At 36.9% G+C, this 13,861-nt stretch overlaps 1 protein-coding gene across 5 annotated transcripts in view; it reads left to right on the forward strand.

Moving 5' to 3' along the window:
- The window catches only part of WIPF1 (WAS/WASL interacting protein family member 1), a 109,944-nt gene extending 101,184 nt beyond the window's left edge, over nt 1-8,760 (forward strand). For all 5 annotated transcript variants that reach the window (XM_033112157.1, XM_033112158.1, XM_033112159.1 and 2 more), the window contains 3 exons: nt 998-1,210; nt 1,942-2,055; nt 5,716-8,760. In XM_033112157.1, the coding sequence (XP_032968048.1) occupies nt 998-1,210; nt 1,942-2,055; nt 5,716-5,771 (383 nt within the window). In that variant the 3' untranslated portion in view covers nt 5,772-8,760. The remainder of the gene's footprint in view (nt 1-997; nt 1,211-1,941; nt 2,056-5,715) is intronic.
- Nucleotides 8,761-13,861: the final 5,101 nt, after the last annotated feature.

A 13,861-nucleotide genomic window follows, 5' to 3' on the forward strand; every position in this document is an offset into this window, starting at 1 on the left:
AATGCTGAAGTTCCTTTTTTTCTAAAATTTACTCATGACCCAAATAGCCTCTGCATTTGGAGGATGGGAAAAGAAAACAGGTTCCTTTGTATTATCAAAAAGAGTTTACTTGGAATAATTTTCTAGAAACTTTAAATTTTCGGATTATATCATACCACTGCATTTTTAAAAACTGGATTCAAATATTTATGTAGTACTTTTTATTTGCTTTTTCAGTGATTATTCCTGGCAGCAGTGCTGTGAGAAAGGTGACTATTTGGTGCTCTTTTGTGAATAGGAAATCAAGTTCCATAGGGTCAGCAGCTTGCTCAGGGTCAGGATCCTGCACCAGCATTCCTGCTCCCTGATTAGTTGTCACTCCCTGTGTTAATCTGCCTCCCAAAAGAGGAAGAACTAAGAAGGAACTTCTACTATTCTCAGGATGACTAACATTTGGTTTCCTGATCCCACTTCTGCCTAGAAACAGATTGTTGGCATCATAGAAACATGCTTGTGCAATTAGCAATAATACTGTGCATTTAAAAAACTTAATCCCTCTGAAGATCTAAAATAACTTCATATCTTATTCTTTTTTAAAAAATTCTTTTTTTAAAACAGCATTTATTTAATACGTGTCATGCCATAGTAATTAGTTCAATAGCTATTTAAAAGGACTTTAAAATGTGTTTTAAGTATGTATATGGTTGTCAGTATAAACAGATTGTCACCTGTTCTCAATTTAACTGTGTCATCTCTGATCTCAATATTAATTCAAAATCAAAAGAGCCATTTAGCTCCAAATATACACTCATTTCACATCTGTGTATACATATGTGCATTTCTGAGTTTATATGTGCCTATTCCTTTCTCAGCTAAATCTCCTAGAAAGTCCCCACCATTTCTCCATGTTCTCTAGTAAAAGGGCATGTATCCAGCAGGCACTCAATAATTGCATGTTGATGACAGTGATGTAGGATATAAAGTATTGCACTAAAGGTCTTCTTTTCTTTTGCTCAAGGCCCTCTCCCACCACCTCCTCCAATAAGCAGAAATGGCAGCACGTCTCGGGCCCTGCCTGCCACCCCACAGTTGCCATCCAGAAGTGGAGTAGACAGTCCCAGGAGTGGGACCCGACCTCCCCTTCCTCCAGACAGGCCTGGTGCTGGGGCGCCTCCCCCACCTCCACCATCAACATCAATTAGAAATGGTTTCCAAGACTCTTCATGTGAAGGTGAGGTGTGGACCCAGCTCTTTGAAAATATACAAGCTATAGGGCAGCAGTTGAATTTTTTTTTGTGTTTATTTGTGTGTTTTCATTAACATTTCTTGCTTGTATGATCCTCATTGTTGCCATTGTTGCATTGTTCCAATCTAGCTAACCATTTTAGGGCCCACCATGATTTCAAATTAAAAATAGTAATCCCCCTCCTCCACTTTTCAAAATGGCAGATCATGTTTCTCTGTTCATTCTTTGAGTCTCATTTTGGTTAACTTTCCAGAGATTCCAGAATTCTGAAAAGAACAGTTTTGTAGCTTACCTCCTTACTACTTACCTTTTTAAACGGTTTGTTATATAATAAGAGACCCGATGGCCTGCAGATATTAAGCAGTTTACCTCTGCCTGTTATCAGAGGGTCCCAGTTATTCCTTCCACTTGTGGGAGGAATAATTAAGGTTTCCCAAACCTTAGCCCCCAGCTCCTGAAAGAGACTGGCTGGGTCTTAGTCACTCCAGTTAAAATCAGTTGGATCTGTCTTTGATTTGATTTACAGACCAGTATATTTTTATTGATGTGCCAATCAGTGACATTTGTAGCATTTCCAGCTTTTCTCTAAACTTCTAGACATGAAACTATAAGTGATCTTTTCAGTTCTCTCTATATTTTATTCTGTGCCTTTTATTACATAAGTCTTCATAACAGAGTGTCTGTTACTGAGGATACTGTTTGTTTCTTTTCCTCAGATGAGTGGGAAAGCAGATTCTACTTCCATCCAATTTCTGATTTGCCACCTCCAGAGCCATATGTGCCAATGAACAAATGTTATCCCAGTAAATTGGCAAGAAATGAAAGCCGGAGTGAGTATTTCTGCAAGGCCTTGTGGCAGCTTCCTATTGCATAGCCTGGGTTATATACAACCGAGGGTTGTATAGGAAATCCAGGCCTCTTGCCTGGAATGGGGAGATTTCAGAGAAATGACTTCTGGATTTGGAACCATCTGAATTCTGGTAAACTCCCCTTCCATACACGATGAGGAAAATGGAGATATCTAGAATGCATATGAGAAATGATTATTTTAATGTGTCATTACAAGCTCAAAATACTTTTGCGTTGCTAGTAGATTAAATTTTATTATTTTGCTTCTTTAGACAATCATCCCCCATTTCAATCTTCCTAAGATGGCACAAAATATCTTATTAATTACAACAAAAACTCACAGTAACTGCTTTGATCTTTTAAATATAATTATACCTTTACAAAGCATTACAGGAAAATTTTAAGTATACTCATAATCTCTCTACATAATAGATATTTTCATTTTACCAGGTTCTCTTCTAATTTTTATCCTTCTTGTTCTGATTAAGTTATATGGTTATAATTATCAAGCACAGATTTTTGGTGGTAGAGTTTATATAACATCACTTAGTAAACACTTCCCTATTTTATCACATGATTTTCATTATACAGATTCCATCATGTCAGCATATAATAATTTAACCATTATTGGACATTTAGATTGTTTCTGATTTCTTTGTTTGTTTGTTTTTTAATTTTTATGAGTTTATTTGAACCAAACTGATGACATAGGCCAGGGAACAAGATCTCAAATGCTCCCGTTTCTGTTTTTTTGCTAATATACATAATGCTACCATAAAGAAGTGAATAACTTTTACCCTATTTAAAAAAAAAATCGTGAACAGGAAGAGAAAATAGAAGAATTAATATTTCACAATAATAAATGTATAGAACTGAAAAAAAATAGCATGAGATAGATAGACATAGAAATATATATCACTGATGAGGCTCAGACTTGTAAGAGCCTTGGTTTCAGAACCAAACTCCCAAACCAGAAATGTGTGGAGAAAGTGTTTGAGCATGTCAAATAACTGTCACAATGTCCCTGGCCTTGTCCTCACTCCCTAGCAGAGCTCCTTATACATACTGAGAACCTAATGACTCTTAACAGACAGTTCTTAATTTTCAGTTGGTTCCCAGCCTTAGAGCAAATTAATATCAGCTGAAGTTAAGGTTGGTTAGAAGCAAAATGGCTGACGTCAGGGAGAAGAGATAGGTGGAAGTCTCAGGTTAAAGGAGGAGAGAGGGACATAAGTTGTGCTATGTATGACAGCATGGGACAACACCCAATGTTTTATTGGGTTATTAGGACAGGTCAAATTGTGCTTTGTACCTCTTTTGAAGAATTCAAAGAATTAGAAAATATTTTAGGAAAATTTCCATGAGGAAATAACAGAAGTAAACAGAATATTGCTGCTTGAAAGGAAAAGTTTAATTTCTGGGAAAACTTATCTATGTGGAATGCTGCATTCCTAGATGATATCTAATAAAAGAGGTATAACTATATGATAAAATAATCATACAGGTGTTGGAGGCTGAAATTTTAGGTGAAAACTAAATCTTCACATGGAACAAATACCTGAGGTCTGTGTATGTGTGTGTACTGTATGTGTTTACATCATAAGACGGGCTTCTATCTGACAAGAATACAGCCTGTTTTTCTTCCCTCTTGGGTGCTAATAAATGAATTCACTTTAAGGAGTTGTTTACATAGACATTAAATATTTTTTCCTGATTTCTTATAAGCATTCTCAATCTAATTTAAATATTCTACATATATTTGAGTAACAGAAACATCCTCCCTGTCCCCTCTAGACTTTTAATTTAGTAGCTAAAAACATTCCCTCCCCCATCCTCCTATCTTTAAGACGGTATGAAACTTGAGGACTGGACTATGTCCTGCTTACTATTGCATCTTCCTCGAGTGCTACAAAGCTTGAAACATGGTAGACATTTAAAAACATTTCTTAAATTGGTGAATTATTTTCCATTGTCCCCCAAAAATGTTTTTATAGATTTACTTTAATTATTTCTAGCTTAGTGCATGTTTAATATTTTATAATGACGATAGATCATCTCTCTCAAAAAATAAGTAAAGTGCTATCAAGTGGTTTTATTCTGCTCCTGTAGCTGCCTTCGCCTCCAGGCCCACAGCCTGGTAGGGCACCCAGACAACCCTGAGCTCTGCCACCTAATTACATCTTTGCACAAGGCCAGCCTTTGTTTTGCTAATCACTTGCTGTGTGTCAGTTGCTGGCCAGGGCCTCACAACAGATGCCTGGTTTACATCTAGATGAGTCTTTCTTCAGATGCTTGCCTAAGAAAAGACTTGGTGGGGATGGTAAGAGGAACAGGCAAGGTAATGGACTGCCAGTGTTTTCCTCTGACTTTTATTGCTCAGAGATTTGGTTCTATCTCAGAAAATCTGTAAGTGGGCTACTAGGGTGGCTGTTGAGATGCCTGCTGAGGAATCTGTTGGGGAACGCCCACTTGAGTCTCAGAGCAGTGGCTATAGCAGATCTACTCAAATGACACGTGCCCCCAGTAAACCTGTTCACATCTCAGCACCTTGCTCCATGCCCAATAACTGTTAAGATCCTCAGAAAAATATGTGTGGGACAAATGAATTTCAAAAATTGTGAATGGATTTTAAACCTGGTTACGGTGCACGGACAGCTCACAAATATGCATAGTTTTTAAAAGAACAGTATCAACAGAATGAAAAGGCAACCCGTAAAATGGTATAAAATATTTACAAATCATGTATCTGATAAGGAATTAATATCCAGAATATACAAAGAATTCCTACAATTCAACAACAACAAAACAACCAATTTTTAAAATGGGTTGAATATTTAAATATACATTTCTCTGAAGAAGATATACAAATGGCCAATAAGCACATGAAAAGATGCTCAACATCACTAATCATAAGGGAAAGGAAAATGAAACTATGAAGAAATACTTCACACCCAGTAGGATGACTTCTATCAAAAATGCATTGTTTAGGGGCATCCCAGTTTCGGGTACCCCCTCTCATAATAGACCTGTACTTTCGCTTTAATAAAAATCTTTGCTCCTCTAAAAAAAAAAATGCATTTTTTAGAAATTAGAAGATACCTAAATGTCTAACAAGAGGATATTCGATAAATAAACTACAGTATACCTATGCAGTATAATGCAGTGTGTCATTAATAATTCTATTTGTAAAGAGTAGTGACTAGAAGATGTTCAAACTGACAATATATTATCCAATTTTTTTGGAAGACAAAAGGGAATTGTTTGTATATGGAAAATAATGTGTTTGGTTATCTCTGGATGGTGCAAGCATGGGTGAATTTTTTGTTTTGTTTTTACTCATCTATATTTGCTAAATCTATAATGAATACATGGTATGTTTGTGATAAGAAGGAAAGCATTTTTTATACCTTTCTTAACTTTGTGCAAGTACTCGGTAGCCAGTGGTAGATCATCCTCTAATAATGTTCGTTCAGGTCCTTATTTACTTCTTCCCTTCACTTATCACTTCATACGCTCGTTATTTCCAGCTTTGGTCATAGGAGGTGAGGTAGTGGGTACCTTCTCAAACATCCTTGAGTTTCTACGATGAGAACATAACTTTGCTAACCAAAATTTATGTTTTATCCATTTTTTTCATCAAGGTGGATCCAACCGAAGAGAAAGGGGTGCTCCACCCCTTCCTCCCACCCCGAGGTGATCCTTGCCTGCTCTTCGCCACCCGAGCCCAAGAGCTACTTCTATTATTGTTATCGAGAGTGGCACACTCTCCTCCGCTCGTCTTCCCTTTTCCCCTTCATATTGGCAGTAGGGAAGAAGGGAGGGTGATGTGGGAATATATGTGTGCAGGGTGGGAATCCGGTGAAGAAATGCACCTAGGTGTTTATATTGTGTATACCCTCAAAGCTATAGCTTGCTTCAACTACAGCCTGCCAATGTTGACTGCTTGGGAGTCAATTGGCTTTTATGGCAAGTAGGCAGAGATGAATTGTGTCCTAGCTTTCAACCAACCAAATTCAAACATTCACTGCTTATTTGCTGCAGATGATATTAAAGTCCCTGAGAGCTGCTTGCTTTCATGCCTTTTTTGCATGCTTGGCCTTCTGTCTGTTTCCACGAACCACAGACCACCTAAGCAAGTTGCTGAGCAAGGGCTCACATGAAATTTTTGTGGTTATAGGTTACAGTATTTGGCAGTCTGAGGTAGGCTCTAGGACAGAGCTGTCCAACAGAAATATAATGTGAGCCCCATATACAATTTAAATATTTCTAGTAGCCGCATTAAAAAAGAAATAGGTGAAATTAATTTTAATATATTTTATCCAAAATATTTCGACCTGCCATTAATATAACAATTATTAATGAGATATATTACATTTTTTTTATTCTAAGTCTTCAAAATCTGGTTTGTGTTTTATGCTTAAAGCATGTCTATTTGGACTAGGCATCTTTCAAGGGCTCAATAGCCACATGTGGCTGATGGCTACCATATTGGATAGTTGCAGGTCTAGAAGACAGAAGCTAACACAAAAACCTCTTGTTTAAAAAACAAAAAATACGAGATGAGCTTTAGCAATTCAAGAGGTAACTAAAAATCAAGTTAGGACCCAACTCCTTGTCTGGCAGACAGCTTGATCTGAGATTTTGCTCCACTATTTTCCATCTTCCCTTAATATCTGTATACAAGTATTGCTTCATAATACCAAGGTCAGAAATTGATCTACTAGGGTTTACAGTCATGTGGAATAAAGCCATTGGAAAGAAACTAAAAGCCTGTCGGGACTTCCGGGCTCAGAACCAGCTGCTGGAGCTCACCTGTCAGTTGAACTCCTGCCTTGTGTATTTGAAGTGGCTTCATTTGTCTCCTGCCCAGCTTGCTCCTCAGGGCAGGGAGGCTCGTAGGCTCTGTAGTGGTGGGAAAGTCAGGGAAACGTAGCAAATCAGATGTGGAAGAAGGGACCAGATTTAGGTGGATGGGCAAACTCTAAAAATCTAAATCTGATGCTTATAGGGTTGTGAAAAAGAGACTGCTGCTGGAAATTGGAGGGAATTTGTTTTCAATCTGTCCGGGAGAATCATTTGCCTTGGATCTATGCAAATAAGGCTCCCAAAGGGACACAGGGAACAGCCAGACTTGCCTTCTGGATTTTTGTTTTTTGGTTTTTTTGTGGGTTGTTTTTTTTTTGTATGATTTTGTTTACAGACTTTACTGGGACTAATTTTTTTCAATTTAGATGTTTTATATGGTTGATTAAGTTTAAAATTACCATTATTTTTTAAAAGCACATGGCCACATATGTAGATGTATATATACCTATATACCTAAATTTTGTATCATGGTTTCAGTGAGTTGTTCATGTATTCCTGGGAGATGCTAACAAGAAATCAATCCAAAGAAAAATTTGAAAGAAGCATTCCTATTTATAGAATAAATGTTTCATTTATATAAAAGCAAAAGAACTTAGAGTTCTAATAAATGGGATGTCTAATAAATTATGATGCTACCCATTTGAATATATTGTATTTTTATAACTTTCCTTGTCAAAGTCCTGGGCCTAGTACATCAGACAACTTGGGTTTTTCTCCCCTCTCCTCTACCATTCATTTGTCTTTCAGTCACTTGGGGCCCTTTACCCAAAAAGAATCAAGAAATATAAAGGTATAACAAACTCCGCAAAGTATTTAAAAAAAAAACCAACTTTATCTCCAGTATTTTGGTAATACAGCAGCATTGTTTTATTTTGGATTCTTCAATCAGATATCAACAGTTGATTAAAATCCCTATGAGAAAGCCTAATGTCCCAGTTTAGAAAAGAAGCCTTTCTAGCAAATATGATAGAGAACAGTTTGACCCCAACAAAGTGGATCTAAATTTTGTAAGGGGTAGTAAGACTGGCCAATTTCCTCATATATCCCAACTTTGCAGGTACTATCCTAAAGTTTGAAAGAGGGTCACAGCTCAAAGTTGCTATTCACCAGGACAGAGATGTTTTAGAATGTGAGTTTTAAGTGAATGTTTCATTAATACACCAGTATCCTTGCTTTCAAAGTTAGCAACCGAATTGTATCCAAAACTTTGAATAAGTTCTATGCTAAAATCTTCAACTATAGCAAATCACAAAAATGAATAATTTTCTTCCCTAAAATCAGAGCCTATGTGTTTTTTTCCACAAAATTTCCAGATAAATGTATTCAAGATGCAATACAGTATTTTAACATTCACATATTTTATATTGAAATGTATTACATACAGTATTAAAATTCAATGTTCAGTATTTATTTCACTTGCATATTATTTAGTAAAAGCTGAAAAAATGTTTAATCCAACGGTGCCTTACTTTGTGATTTGAAAGAAATCGACTTTTTATGTCTATGTAGCAGATTACTGGCATATTTGTAAAAACTGTTAGACCTTTATATTTTAACTTGTAATACCGATTTTGTTATCTTAGTAGCAGAAATGGGATGATTGTTAAAGTGCCCAAAAATTTTTGGCATGAAGTTAATTTTTCCCTGTTTATAGTCAGGGATTGTAAAGGAAGAAAAAAATGTTTTTCATACCACTGCACTATGTAAACATGCACATTTTGGTGTCTAGGTCATCAGGATAGTTTAAATGGTGGGATAGAGTCTCTCTAAGACATCTGCATCTTTGTAATTTAGCCAGACAATAAATAAAAGCAGAATGATATGAGTGTTAATTGGTGGTTTTTATGTAAGTTTTGTCTAAGTAAATATCAACGAAAAAGCAAGTGTCTGTTTTCTGTTATACTTTGGTAAAGAAAGACATTCTCAAAAAGAAGAAGGTTTGTATTATTCATCAAACCTGTAAATATTTATCACATCCACTTTCTAATACCTTGTTTGTTTTTCCTGAGAACCTGTCTCTTAGTCAAAACCTGTTGTCTGTTTACTTGAGGCAGATGCTTCTACTCTACGGTAAAGATGGATGGTGGAAGTAATGAAAGATGAAATTACAAAGAATAACATTGACACTGGTAAATATAGGAAGGCAAATGGGAATTTAGGAGGCCTGATAATTTTTTTAAATTATCTACTGTGTATGTGTGTGTGCTTGTGTCCATATCTCAGTATCGTATAACGGTTAAGAGATTAGGAAGACCTGGCTCCATCTCTTACTTTCAAGTCACTTAACTTCTCTAAGCCTCAGTTTCCTTATATAGAAAGTAAGCTATCTTACAGCATAAATAAGGGCATTAAATGAGATAATGCTCTGAGCACTTGATGTCAAATTAACTGGAACCAAATTGACTAGAAGGGTATTTACTAGTGTACTTTTAAAGGAAAGGGACAATAGCAGAGAAAACATCCTTATCAAAATGCAAAGCAATCTCAAGACAAAGGTCATCTCACATGCTGTCAGTCCCTTATATCTCACAGGCCTAGAAAATGAAAATTCATGTTGCTTCAGTCATCTGAAAAATTGTTAGATTCAATTTGGCATAACTGAAATTAAGACCTGGAAAGAACCTTATATATAGGGCAGCATTAGAATTTATTATCCTTGGAACACTTTTAAGAGTAGAAGGGGATGCTGAAAATAATTGCCTTAGCACAGCAGATATAAATGAGGGCTGCCCTGGCAAATTGGGCGATGTGGTCACCCTCTCAGAGGTCATCTTGTCCAACATTGTGTTCTTACACTCGGGTAATGTAAGGCCCCGAATCACATACTACCTATAGAGAAGCAGTATCACTTTTCACCACACCACTCAGTTCTTTATAATCCTTCTTACCTGTAGCTAAAGTCTCTGTTTCATGTGTCTTTCACATCTGCTAATAAAAATCTCTCAGAACCGAGAGAATTTATATTTTTAACAAACTTAAAGATCAGTCTGATGCACATTCAGGATTCAGGACCACTGTTCTAAATCTTTGACCTTGCTTTGGGCCATTAAAAAGAATATACACATACACAGAATATATGAAATCATATGAAGATATGGCCAAAGAAAAGGCCAAATGATAAGTCACAGAGTGAGAGAATGAGCCTTGGACACACAAACCTGGATCTGAATCATGGCCCTGCCACTTGCTCCCTCTACATCCATAAACAAGTTATTTAAGCCCCCTGCGTTCTAGTTTCCTCAACTGCAAAATGGTTCCAAAGCTTAAATAAATATACAAAATATATAGCATATGTAAAGCACTCAATGAAAGTTAGTTTCATTCCATTTTCTAATCTTTTTGCCATCAAACCTAGGCCATAATGAGGGGGGGAAATTCATTGCCTCAATGAAGTCGGATAAAATTTAATTACAGGATTCTTAGGGAAACAAGTATGGATGGTATTAGACATTAATCTCAAATTTAGCTTAAATCTTTAACCAGGAAGATGGCTGCCAGAACACCTGGAATATCCATCATGGACTTAACATAAATGTGTTTTAGTCATGAGGAACTCCTACTTTTTTCCTGTTTGCTGTCTTTCTTAGTAAGTTAGTAAGTTCAAGGTTACCTGCCAGAATGCTATCTATTTCAGATAGGTCCCTGAAACAAACAGCAGCAGATAAGAGGGAAAACCCTAATGCTTTATGGAGCTATTGTATTCTGAGATTCATTTTTACATTTATTCATTCAAATCACCAACAAACATAGATTAACTACTATTTAAGCATTGGAAATACAAAGATACACATCATTCGATAAGTCCCAAATGAGACTACCATGGAATAAATGGAAAAACATTGAACACAGAAGTGAAAACACAGTACTTTCATACCATCGACACTCTACCTAATTTACGTTGCTTGATGACAACACTTACGTATTGTCTTTATTCTTCCTATAAACCACCACCAATTACTGATCTATTATGTACTACAAACTGTGCTAAGATCTTTGCAAATATTATTGCATACGTTATTAATTTTTGTGACTTTACACATAGAGAAATCCAGATCCGAATGGATTAGAAATTTGCCTCAAGCCACTTGCCTTGAATGGATCCAGAATTCAAACTCAAGACTGAGTAAATAAATTTGAATGGGGAGTCATAACATCATTGTCAACTTTTCATTTACCAGGTTTAAAATATACTGACATTTCATAAAAGCAAGGACGTTTTAATAAGGCAAAACAAGGAAAGACCTAATCTTAGAATTAAAGACAGTATGCTCAATTGAATAAACATAGCTTTATGGAAAACTCAGCACATTGTCCTTATTTTCCTCACTGGGCTATGGACAGGCTGTAGTCCGGGACCAGCATATACCACCCAGGGCACGTTGCCTCTTGTAAGTGATCTCTTTTCTTTCAGTTCTCCTGTTCTTTACAGCTTGAAGGGTGATCGTAATCCCTACCTTGAGGTTTTTAAAGGGATGTTATGTACCTGAACTCAGCTCATCTTATCAGACACTTGCTACTTTGTAAGTGATCTTGAAGGAGCCACTAGAATTCAGACGTCGTTTCCTTAAACACAGACTTCTGAACATCCCCATCTCAGAGTCAGACTGCAATGCGAACAGTTAATTTGCTCCCTGCGTGTCTCCTTTCCTTTATACTGTCCATTACCTGTGGAGTATTTCTTCCATTCGTATTATAAATTTTTAGTATTTAATTTATTGTTTACTCTCCTTGAAGTTGGAAAAGTCACTTGGTTCTTTTAAATTCCAAGTATTAGGACTTGCTTTTCCTTAGTGGCCAGAAGTAAACTTTGTGTCCTTCGCCTCAGTCTTACAACCTGGGACTTAGTCACAGGAGAAATGAAGGTAGAGCGAAAAGACAGTCATACTCAAGAGAAGTGAAGTGGTTCTACAATATTAAAGCATTTTCACATATATTACCTCATTTTTACCCTACAGCAGCTCTGTGAAAGAGGAAGAAACTGATTTCCCATGTTACAAACGCTGGGCTCCGTCCCTAAGAGGTGACATGACTCAAAGGTCTCACAGCTGGTGGGTAAAGAGGCCAAGACCAAACCGTCTGTTGCAATCACACTCTTAAAACTGTGTTTTTACCCGAATTGTCTTCATTCATTTGACAAATATTGAGCACGTTCTCAATAATAAGTCTAGAACGAGGCAGAATATATGTGCTATTCAAAGCCTTGAAATAACGCGCCACGAGGATCCAAAGCAGGTACAACTCCTGTGAACTTGGCTGAGCTTTACTGTCTCACACTCACATCCATTTTCCTCCTCTTTCTGAGTCAGACTTGCAGTGTTTCTCACAATGAAAGTTAAGGACCACCTCCACCAGAATCACCTGGAGTGCTTGCTAGAAACAGATTCCTGGGCTTCTTAGGCCTCCCAAAATAAAAACCTCTCAGAACCCTGAGAATTTGTATTTTTAACAAACTTAAAGATCATTCTGATGCACATTCAGGATTCAGGACCACTGTTCTAAATCTTTCACCTTGCATCGGGCCATTAAAAAGAATATATGCATACACAAAATACATGAAATCATATGAAGATTAAATCACAAGATGGCATTTACTTTTTTGTCATATTCATTGACTCCATTTAACACTGCCCTATGCATGCTGATTCATTGGAATGTTATTTGTCTCTAAAATGCTTCGTTTGAAAAATATCTCTGTCTATCTATGTAATAGTCTATTACCAAACTCTCGTACTAAGAGTGACCTTATCCTCTCAGCCAAAGAAAAATTGTATAATGACAGCACCACACAGGCCAGGCCATACTCTGTACTAAATGTATGTCCTACTGTGTTATCTTGAATTAAGAGTGTTTGCAATGTGGTCTTTCCATACCATTTTCTGGTGAGTTCTGGGAAATAATTTTGACCCACAAGGCTATCAAGAGTTCACAGTGCAGGTTTTGCCATAAAGAGATACAGAAGGGCATCGTGGTAAATGTTAAATTTTTTTAAGCAGTTCAAGATGACTTTAAGGAAATGGTTATAACAGAGGGTAAGGAACAACACGAAGTCAGGCTGGTGGAAACCTTCTGACATTATGATGGGTATCATAAAGGTCACTTCTACCAAGGGAGACAGACAAACATTATGACTGGCAACGGAAAGAACCTATGGCTTGTGAGTTCAGGAAACCTAAAGAGAAAAGAAAATCTACTTAACAGAAACCCCTGGATTTGAGGACTTGACCAAATGAGCCTGTTCACTTAGGCTCCCCTGGAACACACGCCCCTGTAGTTAACAGGGAATACCTATAGCGTTACCAGGATCGGAGCTTCTACTTGCCAATGTTTCACTGTAGCCAATGGAAAATAGTTACAAGATGTTAGAGCACTGGTTCTCCAACTTCAGAGAATGACCTGGACAGCTTGTTAAGACAGAGTCCTGGGCTCCACAGCTAGAGAGATTCTGATTCAGCAGGTCTGGATGGAGCCTGAGAATTGGCATTTCTAACAGGCTTCTAGGTGAGGCTTGCTGCTGCTGGTTCTCAGACCATACTTTGGCACTGATCACTATGTATAATAATGGAACACTTTTCTTTGCATTCAACCAATATGTATTTATTGCATCAAACCTAAATGCTGTGTCCATTATTTGCATCATGGTTGAAGAAACTTAGCTGACTAAAGTAGAAAACCAGTGGACATGGCATTGTTGTACCTGAAACAGAATTATAATTACCTGGTACTTTCTCTTTGACTATTAACATATCTATTCATCTTTTTTGTTGTTATTTTTGCCTTGCCTACATATCATGGGGGTGGGGGTGGAATCCACATGTTAATAAGGGTTAATTATGGAGTTTTAAAAATCAAACCAGCAAATGTCATGAAAAAATAATTCATAAAAGCTGACAAGCCTTCACCTTTAATCATCAGTTCAAGGTT

The sequence above is a fragment of the Rhinolophus ferrumequinum genome, chromosome 8, assembly GCF_004115265.2.
Source record: "Rhinolophus ferrumequinum isolate MPI-CBG mRhiFer1 chromosome 8, mRhiFer1_v1.p, whole genome shotgun sequence".
Taxonomy (NCBI): Eukaryota; Metazoa; Chordata; class Mammalia; order Chiroptera; family Rhinolophidae; genus Rhinolophus; species Rhinolophus ferrumequinum.